This window comes from Triturus cristatus, chromosome 2_1, assembly GCF_964204655.1.
Source record: "Triturus cristatus chromosome 2_1, aTriCri1.1, whole genome shotgun sequence".
NCBI lineage: Eukaryota > Metazoa > Chordata > Amphibia > Caudata > Salamandridae > Triturus > Triturus cristatus.
The window spans coordinates 8943061-8968501 of NC_140581.1; the positions used below are offsets into that span (position 1 = coordinate 8943061).

The 25441-nt window shown below is 49.8% G+C and overlaps 1 protein-coding gene across 1 annotated transcript in view; it reads right to left on the reverse strand.

Annotated features, from left to right (window-relative positions):
• The window catches only part of LOC146863601 (uncharacterized), a 277244-nt gene that overhangs the window by 213090 nt on the left and 38713 nt on the right, over nt 1-25441 (reverse strand). Inside the window, exon 3 of the mRNA XM_085627622.1 lies at nt 22094-22334. Coding sequence (XP_085483748.1) covers nt 22094-22334 — 241 coding nt within the window. The remainder of the gene's footprint in view (nt 1-22093; nt 22335-25441) is intronic.

Consider the following 25441-nt stretch of genomic DNA (forward strand, 5'->3'; position numbering starts at 1 on the left):
CCAGCGACCGGATCCAAGTCTATAGTGTTAACGAGCCAGGAGGCTCTATAGATAATACCTACTCCACCACCGCGGCCTTTGGGTCTAGGAAGGTGCAGGATTTTAAAGTCCTGAGGACAAGCCCAGTCTAATTCAATGTCACAGTCGGCATGGGTCCACGTCTCAGTTAGAAAGAGGACGTCTAAGTGGTGGGTGTCAATGAGTAATTGAATTTCATTAGCGTGTTTTGGCAGTGATCTAACATTAAGGAGACCTCCCAGGAGCAAACCCTACTGGCAAAATCATGCAATGGAGAGGCGGTGTCCGTGAATAAAAGGTGGCCTTCGTGCGCAAACTCTCTCAGATGAAGCAAGGTTTCACGAGTGTACAGCGGGGGGCTCGTGAGAATCTGAGCAGAGTGGTCCGCGCAAGTCGCGTCCTTGTCGCGGACGAGCGCAGACGAGCTTGCCTTAAGCGCGCCTTCAGCGCGCCATCGGCGTGCCCGCTGCGCTCGTCTGCTGCGCTTCCGGCCAGGACACATGATATACGGAAGATGCTCAGGGCGATGGAGGGGGGGGTGTGGTCAACCGAGGTGGGTGTGTCTCGTGGCTCCCTCGACCAGGAAATGGCGGCAAATACGAGCGTCTTGGCCGGAAACAGCGTTCGGTTTGCTGCTCGGCGGCGACTTAGGTAGGTGCAAGGGGTTAGTGCAAGGGTTGTAAAAAACACAGTATCAAGTTTTCACACAACAGTTTAACTCTTAAAATCGCAGCTCCCGGCTTTCCGCCTCAGGAGGATCTCAATCAGATAGTGCAGCGCTAGTAATCAGCGCGCGATATTTATACCTGTGAGGGGGGGGCGTGGCCAACCGAGGTGGGCGTGTCTCGTGGCTCCCTCGACCAGGAAATGGCGGCAAATACAAGCGTCTTGGCCGGAAACAGCGTTCGGTTTGCTGCTCGGCGGCGGCTTAGGTAGGTGCAAGGGGTTAGTGCAAGGGTTGTAAAAAACACAGTATCAAGTTTTCACACAACAGTTTAACTCTTAAAATCGCAGCTCCCGGCTTTCCGCCTCAGGAGGATCTCAATCAGATAGATAGCGCACAATATGTGCGGACAGAAGTTCACTATTTGGGGCAGATAATATCTAAAGATGATAGGAAGGTGACACCTGACAGGGCAGAGAGCATTAGAAACATGCCCAAGCCCACCACCACTCAGCAAATGCAGCTGTTCCTAGGACCCTGAAATTATGTGAGACAGTGAGTATTTGGCTAGGCCCCCCGGACTGCACCACTTCTGGAGGTCTAAAAGAGTCCCATACGAATGGAAATAAAATAAACTGGACCGATGGAAGAACGACAACATGTTGTGACCTAAGGAATGCGATTTCAAATGCTCCAGTGTTAGGCACACCTGACTATAGCAAACCATGTAACCTCTTCTGCCAGTGTAATGGAAAGACAACAGATCTGACTCAAAAGACATCCATGCAACGTGAGCCAATTGCCTACTACAGTGGACTGCTAGATCCCATCCTGAAAGGTCACTTCTCAAGTGAGCAAGCACTGGATACAGCAGCATTAGCGGCCCAGAAAAACACCACCATTGTGATGGGATCGCCTCTATCACTATATGTGGAGCAGGCGGTATTTGCTGCACTCTCACAACTCAGAGGGCAACTGGGTACGAAGTAATACTTTCAGTACCCTCCTTGCGAGTGGTTCGCTGTCACACTGCTAATCCAGCAACCTCGTTTGCACACCCGGCTACTGCTGATGAACAAGTACATGACTGTGCTAATTACACACCAGCCTAAGTAAGGAAGGTGGGAGAAGAAACCATCGCAGGGAGCATGCTGCTCTTTGTTGATGGGTCCTCTTTCACATATCAGGAAAAAGGGACTAGACACTCTGGCGAAGCAGTTATAAGAGATGAACAGCAGGGATCGTTCTATCTGATGTATTCCCTTTGATGCAAAAAGATCTATTGGTAAACATAATACAAGCTTTAACACCTCCATCTAAAGTTGCGATGGTAAAGTGAGCCGCACACACCAATCAGCAAGACCATAGCTCCAGGAAAATGCTCTGGCAGATTAGGAAGCAAAAGAAGCAGATAAATCATCCCCAACGTGTAATGAATGTGATGAACACACATTAGGTGTGATGCCAAGTAGGCCACAGGATGCTATGGAATTACCAGTAACCAAAGTTACATTTGTGTGAATTACTCGAACAAGCATTGTCTCATGAAAGGGAGCCATAGGAAAGCAAGCCTGCACTCAGTCACCAACAGATTTCATTACAGGCAAGAGAGTACAGGCAAGCCTGCAATGCCACAGGCTCTGTTGTACATGGCTCTAGAGCAACCACATCTCCCAGCACGCACAGCAAACGAGTGTCTTATTGCTACATTACGGACAGATTGGTTTATTCCACAACTATCTGAAATGACGACTATGTACATTGCAGAATGCAAATATGTCACCAATTTAGCCCCAAGCCGACCTTAAAAGTGATGACCTCTACAATACCATGCCCAACAGGTTCATTTAAAAATCTACACTTAGATTTTGTCCATGATAGAAAGATGTAAAAATTACAGGTACCTCATAGTAATTATTTGTCAATTCTCACGATGGGTTGAGGCAGAACCCTGTGTACATAATGATGCTAAAGCAGCAGCCACCTATCCGAGAAGACAGGTAATACCTAGATGGGGCATGGCAGGAGCGATCTGCTCCGATAACGGACCCCACTTTGTTAACGTAGTCTTTCAACACATTTACACTGCCCTAGGTATAAGACATAAACTGTCATCTGATATTATATCTCATGTATGAGATTATGTGACAATCTTAAACACTTGCACAGAGCAGCACCTGAACAGATAAATATCCCATAGTATTCCGGCTAGGTTATTAGATGTTATGTGATATCAACATATGATGGAGATAGGTACGCAGACCTCTAATTCTGCTTGTTTTCCTTGTTCTTTGATTCCACATGCCACCGACTCAGATAGGTTACACTCGTCTAAGGCGCTACCTCCAAATATTACCATGTGCCTGTTCCACCTTTTCCTTTGTAGAATACGAGCACAAATGCAACCAGTGCAGGTCAAGCAGGGAACATTCCTAGTAAACACCATGCAACTTGAGGAACATTTACCAGATGTAAAGAATGTCCCTACATACCGGAAAGAGCTAGTAGAGACGTTAGATGCATACCGGAAAGAGCTAGTAGAGACGTTAGATGCAATGTCCACGATGGGGATTATGAAGGACAAGGATGAAACTTGGAGAGCTGAAATATTGCAACATGGATTCTAGGGGTATCCCGACCTACATGTTCTTGCCAGAATTACTCTGCCACGCCCTGGCCTCACAATTGTCAAGAGAGGCCATATTTCTGAGTAAATGGACCAGTATACGTTCATGGTCATTGGCACCATGGCACTACATTTGGGTGTAGGGCCCTTTCTTTATGGAAGGGAAACCAGACTGACAACAGCACATACAGAAATGTCAGGCAGTGCACGATGAGAACACATCTAGATTAACTTGGGTAGAAACACCTACAACTCTTTGAGCAGGTAGAAAACCCTTTCTTTTCTCTGTATGTTTCAGGGGAAATGGACCAGTCCCGGTGGGAAACAACATCAATCGCAATGCTACAATCTTCAATCCTAACATGTAATGGGGCACCTCCAGTTTAATGGATTGATAATGGAACTGCAGTGAGTGGCTGTATTAGGGACTTCCTTCCTTTTTTGTGTGGCCTTTGTTCTCCAAGCTACATGACCATTCCATGAGCCATCCCACGACTTTGCTGCACCACCATCGGAGGGATAGAGCTGCAGAGTATTTTGTTACTACAGCCTGGAGAGACGTCCCGCGGGAGCACATGCTGTTCACAATGCACAGTTCTTTTTTCAGCAGTATTCTTCTGTTTGTTCAAGCAAAAGCGACTGGACGTTGGCTCCAGATTACCTGCTGGGAACTCATGAAAGCCATCAATGCAACTGAGGATGGCTTTAATGCAGTCAAAGAACAATTGAGAGCTATGAGAGTAATGCGTATGCAGCATAGACAGTTGTTGGACTTAATGACGGACATGGACGGGGAAGTATGTGCCAAGATTCAAACCGCCTGCAGTACGTACATTCCAGCCAATGACACAGATAATGGAACACTAACAGAGGCCATAAAAAGTCTGCATACCTTGCAAAAGATGATGGTGGGCGAGGGGAGTGTCCCCGACAAATGATTTTTAGAGTGGGTCACTTGGATACCATCCTGAATGTCAGGACTATTTAAGGACTTGTCGGTTATCACAGGGAAAATTTTAAAAGTCCACAAGAGCTGCACCCAAAAAACGGTAGGCCCACCATTGGAAATTTTTAAGACTCAAGCGAAGGGAGATTCACTATATGGCGCTGAACTTTGGGGCCATTACCCGTCCAATGCTCTTACAACGACAGAGAATGGTTTCATTAGGCAGTTGCTGGGACTTCCAAAAAACACTCCTTAACCCCACTTAGGATGGACTTGGGAATTGCCCCTATTGCCGATTTAATTGCCGCTCGTCCCCTTCTCTACTGGTGCCATCACTGGAGCACGCCGGTGCTAGCTCCCTATAGAGAGGAACTGAAGGATGTTATGTCCATTCAGAGTGCAGGGAAACTCCCTTGGTTGTCCTATATTAGGAATCTAAGCCACGTACTGGGGAGGGAAAATATGTGGCTATCACCAGAAGACACTTGTCCTTTGAGTTCTAAAAAATCACTAAGTATTGCCTTTAAAGAATATAAATTGTCCCACATCCTACAGAGCACAGACTCATCCTCCTTGACGTCCAGGTTTCTTGAGATTAAAGACCAATATAAGCTAGAGTTGGTCTTAGATAGTATCCAACCTCTAATGGCCAAGAAGTTATTCATACAATTCAGACACGGGACGCTCCTGTTGCGTGCATTCACGAATAAATGGAAAGGAGCCATTAAAGAAGATTGTCCTGGGTAACCGAAATCCATGTTATAAATTTTTGTCCTGCTTATAAGAAGACAAGGTCTAAGTGTGTTCTTCAGTTCTGTAGGAACATGGGGATATGTAACTATATCGAGGTTTTGAGACTACTTAAGTATGAAACGCACCCATTAATTGTAGCCGTCACCTCCAAATTCTTATTTGCGATGTGGTGTATTCGTAGAGGCATCATAAAGGCTAACCAATTGGTTAGTAATGTCATAATGGCCTCCGATTAGATTAACTATGGCCTAAATCACCATATCTATTTCACTTGGGGAAATTATCTGAAATCTCTGTATACTTATCTGTTCTTAAATGATTTAATTTCTAAATTATATTTTTATTTGCATAGACTGTAAATGTTTTTTTATGGTCTTAAACAATTGTCTTGGCTTTTGGTAACCCGTATAGAACTGTAGAATAACATTTTACTTGGTACCAAATACTTTTTCTATATACTGTTATATGTTTATAACTGTCGTCTTGCAACTTTTGTAATATTGGGTAATGTTTTAACAATCTGTGCTTTTATGACTGTAAAGCCAAAATAAAGTATTTTGACTGACTGTTATCATTGTAGTACTGCTATTGATGTTCTGTGTCCTCCAGATAGTGATAAGATGTTGCAAAAGCATTAGTCAGAAATTGAGAGGGATGATTACTACAAAATTGGTTAATAAAATGCAGAACATTGAGGAGAATGCATGCACATTCATGACTACAAGCAAAAGGGAAAGTAAGGGAATAGATGAAAATTCAGCTAAAGGGGGAAATGGGATAATGAATGTAGAAATTGGAGAAGGCCTGCTCATGTCAATGCAAGCATCAGCAAAGACTCAAGAAGGCCAGTCAAAAAGGTGGTGCCAATACTGTAAAAGTAAGACTCACTGGTTTAGTGAGTGCACCAAGAAAGGAGGGCAAACTCCTGCCACTGCAGCCCCTAAGGCACCTGCGCCCCCTAGTACAGTCAGCAGTGGTAGTGCGCCTCCCAAGGCATTAGTTGGGTTAACCTTGGGAACCGAGGGGAGTGACGACTTAGTCGGCACACTCACTCAGGCCGTCCTTGTCTGTACAGGGGATATGGATATGTCCCCTGACGCCAGTCCCAATACTTTGGGCAAATACAGACAGACACCTTTGATCAATGGAAAAGTGGCTCAGGCCTACAGGGACACTTGTGCCAGTGTCACCATGGTGACACCTAACTTTGTGGACCCTGGACAGATCATGCTAGGTACCAATTACCTAGTGACCAATGCCAGCAACGTCACTACCAATCACAGTATGGCAGTTGTTGATTTCTCCTGGGGAGGGGTAAGTGGCCCGAAAAAGGTTGTGGTTAGTTCAGACCTCCCCGTAGAATGTCTGTTGGGCAATGATTTGGAAACGTCACAATGGTCAGAAGTGGAGCAGAGGACTCACATGGAAATGTTAGGCTTGCCAGCACATGTCCTTGCTGTGACCAGGTCACAGGCCAAAAGATGCCCCACTGAACAGGTGCTGGATCCTGGAAGAACGGACCAGACACCTTCCAAGAAAAGGAGCAGTAAGGGTAAGGCTTCGCCTTCCCCCTTGCCCCAGGTCGTGGATCAAGTCTCCGAGGAGGCTGACCTTAAAGAACTGAGGGAAACTGAGCCGCAAGAGCTTGAACCTGGTCAGGTTGAGTTTCTGGGCTCAGGGGGACCCTCCAGGGAAGACCTGGGGAAGGCACAGTTAGACTGCCCCTCACTTGAACCCCTCAGGCAGCAGGCCGCTGCTGAGGCTGCCGGGAACGCCACAGGTACCCACAAAGTGTACTGGGACGATGGACTCCTGTACTCCGAGGCAAGAGACCCCAAACCTGGTGCGACCAGGAGGCTGGTCATCCCCTTGTCTCTGAGAGGTTTCCTTCTCACCTTGGCCCACGAGATTCCCCTTGCAGGTCACTTAGGCCAGAATAAGACTTGGGACAGAATTGTTCCACACTTTCACTGGCCCCACATGTCCGAAGATACGAAGGAGTTTTGCCGCTCCTGTGTCACTTGCCAAGCCAGTGGTAAGTCAGGTGGCACGACAAAGGCCCCCCTCATTCCACTACCGGTGGTGGGGGTACCCTTTGAACGAGTGGGGATCGACATTGTCGGACCAATGGAACCCCAGACAGCATCAGGGCACAAGTTTATACTGGTGGTGGTGGACCACGCCACCAGGTATCCTGAAGCTATTCCCCTTAGGACCACTACAGCACCTGTGGTGGCACGGGCCCTACTTGGAGTGTTCTCCAGAGTGGGCTTCCCTAAGGAGGTCGTCTCAGACAGAGGTGCAAACTTCATGTCGGGATATCTGACTGCTATGTGGAAGGAATGTGGTGTCAACTACAAATTCACCACACCCTATCACCCACAATGCAATGGGCTTGTTGAGAGATTCAACAGGACCCTAAAAGGGATGATTCACGGACTACCTGAAAAGCTTCGGCGGAGATGGGATGTCCTGATACCCTGCCTCTTGTTCGCCTACAGAGAGGTCCCGCAGAAGGGGGTTGGCAACAGCCCTTTTGAGCTTCTGTTCGGACATCCTGTAAGGGGACCCCTTTGTTTGGTAAAGGAAGGATGGGAGAGACCTCTCAGAAAGCCGGCATCAAACATTGTGGACTATGTGCTCGGTCTCCGCTCGCGGATGGCGGAGTACATGGAAAAGGCGTCTAAAAACCTGGAGGCGAGCCAAGAATTACAGAAAGCTTGGCACGACCAAAAGGCTGTCCTGACTGTGTACCAGCCTGGACAGAAGGTGTGGGTGCTGGAGCCAGTGGCCCCAGCAGCACTCAAAGACAAATGGTCTGGGCCCCACACAATCATTGAGCAAAAGGGAGAGGTCACCTACCTGGTCGACCTGGGAACTCCCCGGAGCCCCCACAGGGTGCTCCATGTAAACAGGCTCAAGGCATATGTCGACAGGGAGGGCATGGGCTTGCTCATGGCCACAGATGAGGGACAGGAGGAGGAGAGTGACCCTCTCCCAGACCTGCTCTCTCAGAACCCTGACGATGGATCAGTAGATGGTGTTGTCTTTTGTGGCAGCCTCTCTGGACATCAACAGAAGGATTGTAAACAGGTTCTTCAATCCTTTCGACATATGTTCTCTCTGACACCCAGTCAGACCACGTGGTGTACCCATGAGGTCGACACTGGGGACAGTCTGCCCGTAAAGAGTAAAATCTATCGGCAACCTGATCATGTCAGAGACTGCATCAAGACAGAGGTGCAGAAAATGTTGGAGCTGGGAGTCATTGAACCCTCGGACAGCCCCTGGGCTAGTCCCGTAGTGCTCGTGCCGAAACCTCACACCCAGGGCGGTAAGAAAGAGATGAGGTTTTGCGTGGACTACAGAGGTCTCAATGCAGTCACTAAGACTGACGCCCACCCGATACCAAGAGCAGACGAACTTATCGACCGGTTGGCCTCGGCCAACTACTTAAGTACGTTTGACCTGACAGCTGGGTATTGGCAAATCAGGTTAGCTGAGGAGGCCAAGCCCAAAACAGCATTTTCTACCCCGGGTGGGCATTATCAGTTCGTGGTAATGCCCTTTGGTTTGAAAAATGCACCTGCCACCTTCCAAAGGCTGGTGAATCGAGTTCTCACTGGGTTGGACGACTTCTGTGCGGCGTATCTGGACGATATCGCTGTCTTTAGCTCCACCTGGGAGGATCACCTGGTCCACCTGAGGAAAGTGTTAGAGGCCCTGCAGAAGGCAGGCCTCACTATCAAGGCCACCAAGTGCCAGATAGGGCAGACACAGGTTGTATACCTGGGCCACCTTGTAGGTGGAGGCCAGGTTCAACCATTGGAGAGCAAAATACAGGCCATCCAGGACTGGGCTCCTCCAACCACCCAGACTCAGGTTCGAGCTTTCTTGGGCCTGACTGGTTATTACCGGAAATTTGTCAGAAATTATGGATCCATTGTGACCCCGCTAAACGACCTGACAAGTAAAAAGATGCCAAAAAAAGTTCAGTGGACAGCAAGCTGTCAGAAGGCATTCGATGACCTAAAGCAGGCCATGTGCACAGCACCTATCCTAAAGAGTCCAGACTACTCCAAACCATTCATTGTCCAAACAGACGCTTCGGAGCTGGGTGTGGGAGCTGTTCTATCGCAACTGAATTTTGATGGTCATGACCAGCCCATAGCTTTTATTAGCAGGAGGCTGACCCCCAGAGAGAAGAATTGGTCAGCTATTGAGAGGGAGGCCTTTGCTGTGGTTTGGGCCCTGAAGAAGTTGAGACCATACTTGTTTGGCACTCACTTCAAGATTCAGACCGACCATAAGCCCCTCTTGTGGCTAAATCAAATGAAGGGTGAAAACCCCAAACTACTTAGGTGGTCCATTTCCCTACAGGGGATGGACTTCACAGTGGAGCATAGACCTGGCACTGATCATGGCAATGCAGATGGGCTCTCCAGGTATTTCCACTTAGAGCAAGAAGACTCACCTGGTCAAGGTTAGCTTATTGTCCCAAAGTTTGGGGGGGGGTCATGTAGGAGAGTAGGGTCTGCAATCCTATGATCACCCAGATTTTTTGCTTTTGCTTCATTGGTTTACGACTTTCCCCGGCTGTGGGCCTGCCAATCAGACCCACAGCCTAGCTGTTCTCTCTCAAAATTAAAACACATGTACATTAGGTGCATCCACTAATTGGAACTGGGCCGCCTTGTCAGTCCCTGTCTCAGCATACCACAGGTATCCAGGGCATCGGTGTACCCAGGGCCTACCAGGGGCTGAAGCATGTATTATGCCACCCCTGGAATGGCCGCCCAAATCTGACACAACTGGCTGCACGACAGCTGGGGCCACGTGGTGTAATCACCCGTTGCTGTAGGTGTAGTATTCCTACACCTAAACCATAAAATGGACACATGGGTTCCTATCAGTCACTCCTATAGCAGGCCTTATCAATCCTGAAGGCAGAGTGCAGGGAATCATGTGGGACGGTGCTCTGGCGCGAGCTGAGCCCGTCGACGGCTTGCGGAACCAAGTCCTAGTAGCCGTTCCATGGTGACGCGGGCCAACTACTTTTAAGGCATTATAATCCTTGCGGTTATTTGCTAACTTTGGCATCGCATCACCTACACATGTCGAGTAAGGTGTCATACGAATGGGAATACGAACCCCTCACCAGTCCTGGCGACGGGGTTAGCATTCCCCCCTTTTAGAGGGACACGACATGGAAGTAACCTTGAACCCCGGTTAAAGTTGACTCAAGCCTCAGCATCACAAAATGGATGCTGCCACCAGACACAAGTCTGACCTCCTGCTGCTGGGGGACCTCCCAGCCAAGGGAGCTTGGACAAAGGGTTTCCTGTCGAGGGCGGTGTTAGCACCATCCCAGACAGGGTTTGTGTATTCCAGGTAGGCAGGGCTGAAAGGAAGGTGATTGCAAGTGGCACCCCGGTGCTCACTGTGCATAGCCCGGCTCAAACCAGTTTCGGGGGCACACCAGCCCCTGAGCTGGCGCGAAGCCGGACAAAGGATAGGGGTGTAACCACCCCCCTCCTGGCTCCACCCATAGGTAGAACCTAGTCACGGGCCAGCCCCTTTTCTTAGAATAAAGGTAGGAGCGAGTCCCCTTCCCAAATTGGATAATCAGATAATCGGATAACTCCGAATCACGAACCACTTTCCACGAAAGGAACTCTTGACTATTTCTGAAGACTCTCCCTTGTGGCTAAGGAGTAGCCACCCTGCACCAGCAGGCACCACCTAAGCGCTTGCGGTTTGCTGCACGTCTCTCCTACGGATCACGACTGCCCAGCTCGACGAGACCCAAGTCCCTGGCATCTCTGACCTCTTACCTACCTCATCAGCCCAGCTGAGAGCCGTAGGTGTGACGAGACCTGCGGGACCGGCTATCTTCAGAACCTGCACGACGCTTATCTAGCACGCCCACCGAGGGACCCTCGAGTGAGTGCACCTAGGGTTGGAGAAGCCCTAACCCTGAGCAGCTCCAGCATCGAAGTCTGTCTCCCCAGCATCCACGAGATCTGCGTGGGGGCCCTTCCGCTCCTTGCTGTTCACCGCGTTGTCCGACCACTCGCCGACCAGCTTGTGGCCCTCTTCACGACGCTCCAAGATTGTTTTGCACCCCCGGTCTGGTTGCTCCAGACTGGCTCTTGCTCCCCTTCAACAGAGGAGTACCACGGACCCTCCTGGTCCACTCCCGACGCCATCTTGACTCCCCCGCTTGGGTTGCCACTGCCAAGATCCGCTGCCCCTTCCTGGGCCCAGCATCATCGACAGCAGACACCTTCGTGGGACAGCTCGCCCTCCATCCTGGTCGCCGCCGCGCCTCCTGGTCCGAGGAACAGCCGAGTCCGACGTCACCCACTCACCTGGTCGAGGTGACTTCAGCCGGTACCCTCCTGGTACCCACACGATCGCTGGCTAGCGGTTGAGAACTGAGTCCCCTCTGCTTTCAGGTTTCCTTCATCACCGATCCAGGCTTGGATCGCTCTGAACATCGTCACTGGTCGCCTGCCAGCAACTTCTTCTTTCAGGCTCCTGAGACTACAACGAGGACTCCCGACATCTTGCCGAACTTCACACAGCCGCAGCCTCTGGGCTAGGTAACTCGAGCATTTCAGTGCTCCATCGCAGGTTCGCTCTACAAGTGTCCAGTTCCTTTTTCGTTTAGTCTCACTGATCGGAACACTCCGGAATCAGTACCTCTAGACTCTAACCATTCGCATTTTCACTGTTAGTGTAGATGGTTTCTCGTGCCCTCGGGCATTTGTGTAAATTGTGCAACTGAAGTATTTTCTTAAGAGTTTTGTAGTGTGCTTAGCTCCCTGACTCATAAAGAGCCAGGGTAGTCTTGTTATAAATAAATATCCTTTTATTTTCATAACAACTTGTGTGGTGTCCTTTCACTTGGTGTTCAAGGGGTATATGTGATGGTAAACAGCTGGCTTAACACGCCCTCTAGAGTTTAGCCTAAGACTGCTCGTATCCACGCTACTAGGATAGCTGGTCTATAAGGTTGACTTACAACCAATCATCAATAAGGGTCGTTTGGAATGATACACAGTGATCACTAGAATAGTGAGCACTACATATCAGGCCAACTTCTCACATTGGTGGCAGCGGTGGGATTTGAGCTTGCTGTTGTTTTACCACGCACGTATCCTAAGAATATCGCAGTGAAAGATCACATAAGTACCCAGGTACATATAACTTAACTTAGAATACTCCGAGTTCTACTGAACCGGCTGTTGTAGTGTAACAGGGCTTAGCACACCCTGACTACAACTCTTAGCAAGGGATCAGTAGGTAAACCCATAGTGTAGGTAGGTGCAACACTTACACCTCACTAGAAAAGCATGTCGGTCCACGGAGAGTCTGCAGGGACTCCCTTAGTGGGCAGTGACCCTCCACAGGTCGTGTCACGATATGCAACTCTTAGCTTCAAGGAGATGAGACAACTGTGTGCCTCCAGGAAGCTAAACCAGGGTTCTAACCCTACCATCGCAATACTGATAGGTCTCTTAGAGGCGTACGATGCTAGGAGGTCCTCTAACCCAGGTCCCCCCAGTGCAGATGGGAACATGCCTCCCTTAGAGGGAACCCTCGGTGACCTCGACCTCCACACAGAGGAGGAGGACGAGGACGAGTTATCGGGAGACGAGGCAGACAAAGGTCCAGTGGTAGTCGGCAGGCTTACAAGGACCAACTTAAGCAGGCATGAGAATGGAACTGGGGGAGCCCCGGGCCCACGCTCAAGCAGGCTTAACCTTGGGAACGGACGAGCTAGGTCTCTCTCCAGAGGCTCTGGCAGATCGGTTCATACACATGTCTCTCAGGCATCTTCTCAGAGGGGAATGACTTCCCCTCAGAGGAGGGAGCATGAAGCGAAGATGCGGGAGGTCAATCTGAGGATCGAGCGGGAAGAACTTGCCCTCGCCAAAGAAAGACTTGCCTTGGCCCGAGAGCAGAAATTAAGTGGATTAGATCCCACTGGTGGCAGCAGTCTCAATAGAGAGAAAGACAGGGGTATAGACACTAGACACCTGAGTAAAATAGTGCCCCCCTTTAAACAAGGGGACGACATCCACAAGTGGATAACTGCCTTGGAGAGGGCCTGCACTGTCCAGTGCGTCCCCCCAAGTCAGTGGGCAGCTATACTGTGGCTTTCCTTTGAAGGTAAAGGAAGGGACAAGCTCCTCACTACAAGAGCTGAGGATGCTAACAACTACCAAGTCCTGAAGAACACACTGATTGACGGGTTCGGCTTAACCACGGAACAGTACCGGGTGCTGTTCCGGGACACCCAGAAAATTCAGTCTCAGGATTGGGCTGACTTTGTCGATTGTGCCACTAAGGCTTTGGAAAGCTGGTTGCTGGGTAGCAAGGTTACTGATTACACAGGATTGTACAATCTTATCATGCGAGAACAGATTTTAAACAACTGTCAGAACCAATTGTTGCATCAGCACCTTGTCGACTCGGATCTGACCTCTGCCCAAGAATTGGGAAAGAAGGCAGACAGATGGGTCAGAACAAGGGTCAAGCAGAACCAGAATCAAAACCAGGGTGGTCAGAAGAAAGCAGACCAGGAGGGTAGTAACAAGAACGAACAAAATGACCAGAAGTCTTCGACAGGTCCCCAACAAACCAAAGAGGGTGGGGGTCAGGCTTCACAGAAGAAGAAGACTCAAGAAGGCCAGTCAAAAAGGTGGTGCCAATACTGTAAAAGTAAGACTCACTGGTTTAGTGAGTGCACCAAGAAAGGAGGGCAAACTCCTGCCACTGCAGCCCCTAAGGCACCTGCGCCCCCTAGTACAGTCAGCAGTGGTAGTGCGCCTCCCAAGGCATTAGTTGGGTTAACCTTGGGAACCGAGGGGAGTGACGACTTAGTCGGCACACTCACTCAGGCCGTCCTTGTCTGTACAGGGGATATGGATATGTCCCCTGACGCCAGTCCCAATACTTTGGGCAAATACAGACAGACACCTTTGATCAATGGAAAAGTGGCTCAGGCCTACAGGGACACTTGTGCCAGTGTCACCATGGTGACACCTAACTTTGTGGACCCTGGACAGATCATGCTAGGTACCAATTACCTAGTGACCAATGCCAGCAACGTCACTACCAATCACAGTATGGCAGTTGTTGATTTCTCCTGGGGAGGGGTAAGTGGCCCGAAAAAGGTTGTGGTTAGTTCAGACCTCCCCGTAGAATGTCTGTTGGGCAATGATTTGGAAACGTCACAATGGTCAGAAGTGGAGCAGAGGACTCACATGGAAATGTTAGGCTTGCCAGCACATGTCCTTGCTGTGACCAGGTCACAGGCCAAAAGATGCCCCACTGAACAGGTGCTGGATCCTGGAAGAACGGACCAGACACCTTCCAAGAAAAGGAGCAGTAAGGGTAAGGCTTCGCCTTCCCCCTTGCCCCAGGTCGTGGATCAAGTCTCTGAGGAGGCTGACCTTAAAGAACTGAGGGAAACTGAGCCGCAAGAGCTTGAACCTGGTCAGGTTGAGTTTCTGGGCTCAGGGGGACCCTCCAGGGAAGACCTGGGGAAGGCACAGTTAGACTGCCCCTCACTTGAACCCCTCAGGCAGCAGGCCGCTGCTGAGGCTGCCGGGAACGCCACAGGTACCCACAAAGTGTACTGGGACGATGGACTCCTGTACTCCGAGGCAAGAGACCCCAAACCTGGTGCGACCAGGAGGCTGGTCATCCCCTTGTCTCTGAGAGGTTTCCTTCTCACCTTGGCCCACGAGATTCCCCTTGCAGGTCACTTAGGCCAGAATAAGACTTGGGACAGAATTGTTCCACACTTTCACTGGCCCCACATGTCCGAAGATACGAAGGAGTTTTGCCGCTCCTGTGTCACTTGCCAAGCCAGTGGTAAGTCAGGTGGCACGACAAAGGCCCCCCTCATTCCACTACCGGTGGTGGGGGTACCCTTTGAACGAGTGGGGATCGACATTGTCGGACCAATGGAACCCCAGACAGCATCAGGGCACAAGTTTATACTGGTGGTGGTGGACCACGCCACCAGGTATCCTGAAGCTATTCCCCTTAGGACCACTACAGCACCTGTGGTGGCACGGGCCCTACTTGGAGTGTTCTCCAGAGTGGGCTTCCCTAAGGAGGTCGTCTCAGACAGAGGTGCAAACTTCATGTCGGGATATCTGACTGCTATGTGGAAGGAATGTGGTGTCAACTACAAATTCACCACACCCTATCACCCACAATGCAATGGGCTTGTTGAGAGATTCAACAGGACCCTAAAAGGGATGATTCACGGACTACCTGAAAAGCTTCGGCGGAGATGGGATGTCCTGATACCCTGCCTCTTGTTCGCCTACAGAGAGGTCCCGCAGAAGGGGGTTGGCTACAGCCCTTTTGAGCTTCTGTTCGGACATCCTGTAAGGGGACCCCTTTGTTTGGTAAAGGAAGGATGGGAGAGACCTCTCAGAAAGCCGGCATCAAACATTGTGGACTATGTGCTCGGTCTCCGCTCGCGGATGGCGGAGTACATGGAAAAGGCGTCTAAAAACCTGGAGGCGAGCCAAGAATTACAGAAAGCTTGGCACGACCAAAAGGCTGTCCTGACTGTGTACCAGCCTGGACAGAAGGTGTGGGTGCTGGAGCCAGTGGCCCCAGCAGCACTCAAAGACAAATGGTCTGGGCCCCACACAATCATTGAGCAAAAGGGAGAGGTCACCTACCTGGTCGACCTGGGAACTCCCCGGAGCCCCCACAGGGTGCTCCATGTAAACAGGCTCAAGGCATATGTCGACAGGGAGAGCATGGGCTTGCTCATGGCCACAGATGAGGGACAGGAGGAGGAGAGTGACCCTCTCCCAGACCTGCTCTCTCAGAACCCTGACGATGGATCAGTAGATGGTGTTGTCTTTTGTGGCAGCCTCTCTGGACATCAACAGAAGGATTGTAAACAGGTTCTTCAATCCTTTCGACATATGTTCTCTCTGACACCCAGTCAGACCACGTGGTGTACCCATGAGGTCGACACTGGGGACAGTCTGCCCGTAAAGAGTAAAATCTATCGGCAACCTGATCATGTCAGAGACTGCATCAAGACAGAGGTGCAGAAAATGTTGGAGCTGGGAGTCATTGAACCCTCGGACAGCCCCTGGGCTAGTCCCGTAGTGCTCGTGCCGAAACCTCACACCCAGGGCGGTAAGAAAGAGATGAGGTTTTGCGTGGACTACAGAGGTCTCAATGCAGTCACTAAGACTGACGCCCACCCGATACCAAGAGCAGACGAACTTATCGACCGGTTGGCCTCGGCCAACTACTTAAGTACGTTTGACCTGACAGCTGGGTATTGGCAAATCAGGTTAGCTGAGGAGGCCAAGCCCAAAACAGCATTTTCTACCCCGGGTGGGCATTATCAGTTCGTGGTAATGCCCTTTGGTTTGAAAAATGCACCTGCCACCTTCCAAAGGCTGGTGAATCGAGTTCTCACTGGGTTGGACGACTTCTGTGCGGCGTATCTGGACGATATTGCTGTCTTTAGCTCCACCTGGGAGGATCACCTGGTCCACCTGAGGAAAGTGTTAGAGGCCCTGCAGAAGGCAGGCCTCACTATCAAGGCCACCAAGTGCCAGATAGGGCAGACACAGGTTGTATACCTGGGCCACCTTGTAGGTGGAGGCCAGGTTCAACCATTGGAGAGCAAAATACAGGCCATCCAGGACTGGGCTCCTCCAACCACCCAGACTCAGGTTCGAGCTTTCTTGGGCCTGACTGGTTATTACCGGAAATTTGTCAGAAATTATGGATCCATTGTGACCCCGCTAAACGACCTGACAAGTAAAAAGATGCCAAAAAAAGTTCAGTGGACAGCAAGCTGTCAGAAGGCATTCGATGACCTAAAGCAGGCCATGTGCACAGCACCTATCCTAAAGAGTCCAGACTACTCCAAACCATTCATTGTCCAAACAGACGCTTCGGAGCTGGGTGTGGGAGCTGTTCTATCGCAACTGAATTTTGATGGTCATGACCAGCCCATAGCTTTTATTAGCAGGAGGCTGACCCCCAGAGAGAAGAATTGGTCAGCTATTGAGAGGGAGGCCTTTGCTGTGGTTTGGGCCCTGAAGAAGTTGAGACCATACTTGTTTGGCACTCACTTCAAGATTCAGACCGACCATAAGCCCCTCTTGTGGCTAAATCAAATGAAGGGTGAAAACCCCAAACTACTTAGGTGGTCCATTTCCCTACAGGGGATGGACTTCACAGTGGAGCATAGACCTGGCACTGATCATGGCAATGCAGATGGGCTCTCCAGGTATTTCCACTTAGAGCAAGAAGACTCACCTGGTCAAGGTTAGCTTATTGTCCCAAAGTTTGGGGGGGGGGTCATGTAGGAGAGTAGGGTCTGCAATCCTATGATCACCCAGATTTTTTGCTTTTGCTTCATTGGTTTACGACTTTCCCCGGCTGTGGGCCTGCCAATCAGACCCACAGCCTAGCTGTTCTCTCTCGAAATTAAAACACATGTACATTAGGTGCATCCACTAATTGGAACTGGGCCGCCTTGTCAGTCCCTGTCTCAGCATACCACAGGTATCCAGGGCATCGGTGTACCCAGGGCCTACCAGGGGCTGAAGCATGTATTATGCCACCCCTGGAATGGCCGCCCAAATCTGACACAACTGGCTGCACGACAGCTGGGGCCACGTGGTGTAATCACCCGTTGCTGTAGGTGTAGTATTCCTACACCTAAACCCTAAAATGGACACATGGGTTCCTATCAGTCACTCCTATAGCAGGCCTTATCAATCCTGAAGGCAGAGTGCAGGGAATCATGTGGGACGGTGCTCTGGCGCGAGCTGAGCCCGTCGACGGCTTGCGGAACCAAGTCCTAGTAGCCGTTCCATGGTGACGCGGGCCAACTACTTTTAAGGCATTATAATCCTTGCGGTTATTTGCTAACTTTGGCATCGCATCACCTACACATGTCGAGTAAGGTGTCATACGAATGGGAATACGAACCCCTCACCAGTCCTGGCGACGGGGTTAGCATTCCCCCCTTTTAGAGGGACACGACATGGAAGTAACCTTGAACCCCGGTTAAAGTTGACTCAAGCCTCAGCATCACAAAATGGATGCTGCCACCAGACACAAGTCTGACCTCCTGCTGCTGGGGGACCTCCCAGCCAAGGGAGCTTGGACAAAGGGTTTCCTGTCGAGGGCGGTGTTAGCACCATCCCAGACAGGGTTTGTGTATTCCAGGTAGGCAGGGCTGAAAGGAAGGTGATTGCAAGTGGCACCCCGGTGCTCACTGTGCATAGCCCGGCTCAAACCAGTTTCGGGGGCACACCAGCCCCTGAGCTGGCGCGAAGCCGGACAAAGGATAGGGGTGTAACCACCCCCCTCCTGGCTCCACCCAACAGGTAGAACCTAGTCACGGGCCAGCCCCTTTTCTTAGAATAAAGGTAGGAGCGAGTCCCCTTCCCAAATTGGATAATCAGATAATCGGATAACTCCGAATCACGAACCACTTTCCACGAAAGGAACTCTTGACTATTTCTGAAGACTCTCCCTTGTGGCTAAGGAGTAGCCACCCTGCACCAGCAGGCACCACCTAAGCGCTTGCGGTTTGCTGCACGTCTCTCCTACGGATCACGACTGCCCAGCTCGACGAGACCCAAGTCCCTGCCATCTCTGACCTCTTACCTACCTCATCAGCCCAGCTGAGAGCCGTAGGTGTGACGAGACCTGCGGGACCGGCTATCTTCAGAACCTGCACGACGCTTATCTAGCACGCCCACCGAGGGACCCTCGAGTGAGTGCACCTAGGGTTGGAGAAGCCCTAACCCTGAGCAGCTCCAGCATCGAAGTTTGTCTCCCCAGCATCCACGAGATCTGCGTGGGGGCCCTTCCGCTCCTTGCTGTTCACCGCGTTGTCCGACCACTCGCCGACCGGCTTGTGGCCCTCTTCACGACGCTCCAAGATTGTTTTGCACCCCCGGTCTGGTTGCTCCAGACTGGCTCTTGCTCCCCTTCAACAGAGGAGTACCACGGACCCTCCTGGTCCACTCCCGATGCCATCTTGACTCCCCCGCTTGGGTTGCCACTGCCAAGATCCGCTGCCCCTTCCTGGGCCCAGCATCATCGACAGCAGACACCTTCGTGGGACAGCTCGCCCTCCATCCTGGTCGCCGCCGCGCCTCCTGGTCCGAGGAACAGCCGAGTCCGACGTCACCCACTCACCTGGTCGAGGTGACTTCAGCCGGTACCCTCCTGGTACCCACACGATCGCTGGCTAGCGGTTGAGAACTGAGTCCCCTCTGCTTTCAGGTTTCCTTCATCACCGATCCAGGCTTGGATCGCTCTGAACATCGTCACTGGTCGCCTGCCAGCAACTTCTTCTTTCAGGCTCCTGAGACTACAACGAGGACTCCCGACATCTTGCCGAACTTCACACAGCCGCAGCCTCTGGGCTAGGTAACTCGAGCATTTCAGTGCTCCATCGCAGGTTCGCTCTACAAGTGTCCAGTTCCTTTTTCGTTTAGTCTCACTGATCGGAACACTCCGGAATCAGTACCTCTAGACTCTAACCATTCGCATTTTCACTGTTAGTGTAGATGGTTTCTCGTGCCCTCGGGCATTTGTGTAAATTGTGCAACTGAAGTATTTTCTTAAGAGTTTTGTAGTGTGCTTAGCTCCCTGACTCATAAAGAGCCAGGGTAGTCTTGTTATAAATAAATATCCTTTTATTTTCATAACAACTTGTGTGGTGTCCTTTCACTTGGTGTTCAAGGGGTATATGTGATGGTAAACAGCTGGCTTAACACGCCCTCTAGAGTTTAGCCTAAGACTGCTCGTATCCACGCTACTAGGATAGCTGGTCTATAAGGTTGACTTACAACCAATCATCAATAAGGGTCGTTTGGAATGATACACAGTGATCACTAGAATAGTGAGCACTACATATCAGGCCAACTTCTCACAGTGGGGTTAGATGAATTTTGTAGAAACTATTACTTTTGCTGAAATGTTAACAGATAACAATGAGCTTGAGCAAACACTTGATATGATTTGCAAATGTATGACATGTTTGTGATTTTAACCTTATATACGAAACTGCCTGTTACATTGTAAGTTTGAATTCAGTTTCTAGTTCCATGGAGCTGGCTGACCTCTAGAGCAAATTGTACTTTTGCCTGGCAACATTATCTGGGGCTTTTTTTTTAACACATGGACCTTCGACATGGAATTCCCATGGAGGAGGGTTGAATGAGAGCACGACCAACCCGTGTCAGGAAATATGGAATATTGAGATGGGTGTATACACTTGGCTAGAAGGGATGGGGCAACCCCTAATTGTATGGAAACTTACACTGTATTCCTTGAGTTTCAGAGGCAAAGGAACACTTCCACTGAGCATGAATGAGAATTGTGGCACAAATATGCACATTCCGGATATGCAATAGGGGATCTTCACACTGATGGATTTCTACTGACAGTGCGGTGAGTTTACCTACACTCAGCTCATTCCCAGATGGTGCAGACTCTGTTCCCTGGTCACTATACAGACCCTGGCATTTCCTGGAGAAGAACTGTTGGACTTCTACCTGCACCCGCTAAGACAACTTTGCTGCATCAAGCTAATGAAAAAAGAACTATGGACTATTTTATGCTGGGCTCAGTACAAGGACCTTCCAGAAAAATTCAGACTGTTCACAGACACACAGGTATCAGCAGGATGGGCTATGCCCTTCTTTACAGTACAGACAAAGGTGAATGCCCACCTGTTACAGATAAGGAGGTGAGAAAGGCTTAAAATGATCAGCAGCACTCAGCTCAGCCTTATATCAATCAAGGAAGAACTGAGAGCAATCTGCCTCATGGTGATGCAGAACCGATTTGTGTTAGACCACAATGGAGGGAGGGGTGTGTGCCAACATCGGTGCTTCCTGCTGCACGTTTATACCAGGGAACGATATGGACAATGAAACATTGGTTCTTGCCATCCAAGCACTGCACCATTTACAAAGAGACATATATGAGGAGGGAGGTGCCCCTGAGGGAAGGTGGTTTTCAAATTGGGTCTCGAGGCTTTCCCGGTGGATCTCTAGTCTGTGCTTGTCGTTGTTGCTATTTTTCATTGTGTTCTTGTTTTTGTGTGAATCCAAACAATTGAGGATTTCCTGCTGTAAAACCACAGTCCTCATACTAAGAAAAATAGAAGTTTATAGGAAAGTAGTGGTTGCTGAAAGCAAGCATAAAAATAACAGGGCCCCAATAAAATAAATCAACCAGAGGGGGAATGTTAATATAGAAACAGTTGACACTGATATGAGAAACGATACATTCATTTATGTGAATGAAATTGTGTCCTTATTAATGAATTCGCCCGTTGTGAACTCAACATAAGCCCTGACTCGCAAATGCATAGTCAAGCAAGCACTGAGCCCTACCCTGAGGTTATCAATTTACAGGTCACAAGTGGGGTGGCACATAGCCAGCCGACAAACCCACGAACACAAAATCCCAGATCAATCCACAGATAGGCGTAGAAACACTATAATGGTTCAGGGGGATAGGCCCCCAATAAAGCACCCATGCCCGGAGGGGTACGCATGCTCCTAAAACAACATAAATTCAGATACCACATAAGTTAGGAACACATAGCCAATCAGGACACAGCAGACACAGCACACTCAGTGATCACGCACTCCCCATGCTGGACATCTGGACACTTTACCCACTGCCCATATTGTGCCACAAATTATTTACCAAATGAGGATCGTCTAGAACTGTTTATGGCATAGAATGAAGTGTATATAAGAACTTTTCAGATCAATTGTGAATTGGGACAGTGCTCAGACACTATGCCTATAACTGATCTCCCAACTGCAATGTTTAATTAATCAAAACTCTTCCTGTTTTGCCAAATGCCTCTTGTTTTGTTTTTCAAAGGCATTTCATGTTAAAGCAACAACGTGGACAAGGAAAATCCTTCTATACTGTCTTCATTTTTGTGACATCAGGATTCTGGGAATTGCGTTAAGCTTTACATGTCTGACATGTGGCTGTGTTCAACTACAGATACTATGTATAAACTTACCATAGTTGGGGCAGACGGGTGCCTCTCCTCCACGATTACACACCAGTTGTATCTGCGACTGATCTGAGTTGATCACACGGATATAGAATGTTGGACTGTCAATGCCGGTGTATTGGCGCCATAGATCTGCATACGTACGACAAGTACTTCCATCATGGCATCCAAATTTTACATACATGCGACTTATAATCTCTCGCTGCTGGGATACGATGGTCTGACCGGGTGCAAGGACAGCTTGATCCTAGGAGAGAAATAGGAGGGTGATGTAATGAATGCTGATGCTTGTCACTGGTAGACAACATTGTTAGCACATCTCTTCAGTCATGAAGTGAGTTTGAATTCTTTCACTGCAGCACTTGTCACTGCAGTCACTATCCACACCATTTATATATAGGTACTTGCAAACACGAGAAGTGTGAGGGAATTTTAACTGAAACTGGGCTGATCTCCCTGATATGTAAATACAAAGTATGTGCCTGCATAGATCACCAGTATAAACATCTTGTTTCCAAAAAACATAGAATTCAAATGTCCAAAATGGCTGTTCTAGGCCTGTTTCTCTATAGGTCACGACCCTAGTATCACTATTGGCATGGATACTAAAAGATAGAATGGGGGCATTCAAAGAAAGTTAGGAGCATGGTAAAAACAAAGTGAAGAACAAACTATGTGTAATGTAACCATCCGTGTTCCTTACCATAGGTGTTCAAAATACTGACAGCAAGTGAGAAATGTGCCACCCCCCCACAACGTGTTGCTCCTCTCGCCTCTACCCTCACTCCTGCACTGTCCCTGCCTGGCTGGAGTCTAGTGATGTTGTGGCTATACACCATTAGTAATGTCCTCTATTGTTGGCATGCCTGAAACTCAGAATATCAAAACTTAGGAGATAAAGAAACTCTTAATAGTGATATGGGCATGAGTAGCAAACCATGAATGTGCGCTGATGCCTCTCCCCTACCCGCCTCCGTGAAGCACAAGAACGTGATCTGCACTGCTCCCCAGAACATGCACTGTTTCCGCATTCAACCCCTCACCCCAGACACACCCATTTTCCCCCACTGGGCCCATGTAAATGGAGCAGTATGCTTAGGCCAGAACCAGCCTCAGCCCCTCACTTTCTATGTCAGAAACCTGCCTCAGACGCCTCAAATTTAAAGCATTACACCTGCCTTTGCTTCCTTAGATTCCAGGTATTAAAAACTCTATTATTGTAAAACTACCCAATCTAAACTGGACACCACTTTCATTACAGCTACTGACGCCTGCATCAAGTGAAGACGCCCCAATATGTTATATGCATTTGTAAAGTGCACTATCACTTGTGAGGCAATCCTGGTGCTAAGCAGGTGTGTGCGTAGCCCTGCCTACGGTAGGTTGGTTCATCACCCGCGAGGGTATCCTGGCACTGAGCAGGTGTGTGCGTAGCCCTGCCTATGGTATGTTGGTTCATCACTCGCGAGGGTAGCTGGCGCAGAGCAGGTGTGTGCGTAGCCCTGCCTACGGTAGGTTGGTTCATTACCCGCGAGGGTAGCTGGCGCTGAGCAGGTGTGTGCATAGCCCTTCCTATGGTAGGTTGGTTCATCACTCGTGAGGGTACCCTGGTGCTGAGCAGGTGTGTGTGTAGCCTCGCCTATGGTAGGTTGGTTCATCACTCATGAGGAAATCGTGGTGCTGAGCAGGTGTGTGCGTAGCCCTGCCTATGGTAGGTTGGTTCATCCACCGTGAGGGTAACTGGCGCCAAGCAGGTGTGTGCGTAGCCTCGCCTGTAGTAGGTTGGTTCATCACCCGCGAGGGTATCCTGGCACTGAACAGGTGTGTGTGTAGCCCTGCCTACGGTAGGTTGGTTCATCACCCGCAAGGGTAGCTGGCGCTGAGCAGGTCTTTGCGTAGCCCTGCCTATGGTTGGTTGGTTCATCACTCGCGAGGGTATCCTGGCGCTGAGCAGGTGTGTGCGTAGCCCTGCCTACGGTAGGTTGGTTTATCACTCATGAGGGAATCCTGGTGCTGAGCAGGTGTGTGCGTAGCCCTGCCTACGGTAGGTTGGTTCATCACCCGCGAGGGTACCCTGGCGCTGAGCAGGTGCGTGCGTAGCCCTGCCTACTGTAGGTTGGTTCATCACTCGTGAGGGTATCCTGGTGCTGAGCAGGTGTGTGCGTAGCCCTGCCTATGGTAGGTTGGTTCATCACTCGTGAGGGTATCCTGGTGCTGAGCAGGTGTGTGCGTAGCCCTGCCTATGGTAGGTTGGTGAACTGTAAAGCCAGGTCTTCAGCTTTTTGCAGAATTCAAGAAGAGGGGGAAAGGCTCTGTTGGAGTGGGAGTCTGTTCCATGCTTTAAGAATGATCCTGGTTGTATGTACTTGTGCGAGTGGGAATCCTGCAGAGCAGGCCTCAGTTGTGCAGTGCCTTGAACGTGTGCGTTTGGAGTTTGAACGGCCCACGTTCGTGTATCGGGAGCCAGGGGAGCTCCCTGAGCTCTGGTGCGACAGGAGTTCTGTCTGTGAGGTTGACAATGAGTCTGGCTGAGGAGTTCTGGGTGGTTTGTAGTCTTCTGGTGAGGTGCTTGGTGATCCCGGCATAGGGGTGTTCCCATAGTCCAACTTGCTGGTGACTAGGACGTGCAAGGCGGCTTTTCTTGTGCTGCTTGGAAGCCATTTGAAGATTATTCTCAACATCTTCGGGGTATGGAAGCAGGACGCAGTGATGTCATTGACTTGTGTGATCAAATCCAATTGATGATTTCAAGGTTCCTGGCATGAGTGCTGGGTGTGATTGTGGGACCGAGTCAGTCAGCTGCCAGTTGAAATCCCATGGAGAGGTTTTCTTGCAGAAGATCACTACTTCTGTCCTGTCAGTGCTACGCTTGAGACACTTGGATTTCATCCAGTTAGCGACTTCCGTCATGTAGGCTGTGAACTTGTTTCTTGTTTTAGGGATCTTGTCCGAAAGAAAAAAGTATCAGTTACCTGTATTTGGCCTAGGAGAGGATGTTGATGTCATATGTGTGGATGGCATTGGCCACAGGGATTTGGCATATGTTGAAGAGAGTTGGGCTGACGGACAAGCCTTGAGGTATTCCACAGACGAGTTTGCGGTGTTCCAAGAAGTAAGGTCCCAGGATGGCAGCTTGTGTTAAGAAGGAGCAGATCCAGCAGAAAGTGGGTCCTCGGATGCCAATCTTGTGCCGATGACTGATGAGGCTGGGGTGAGAGACCCTGTCCAATGCTGCAGGGAGATCCGGGAGAATGATGGCTGCCGTGTCTCATCTGGCAAGAATCATGCAGATGTAGTCTGTGGTGGTGATGCGTGTTGTTTCTGTACTGTGAAAGCTTTCTCACTTAGACCAGA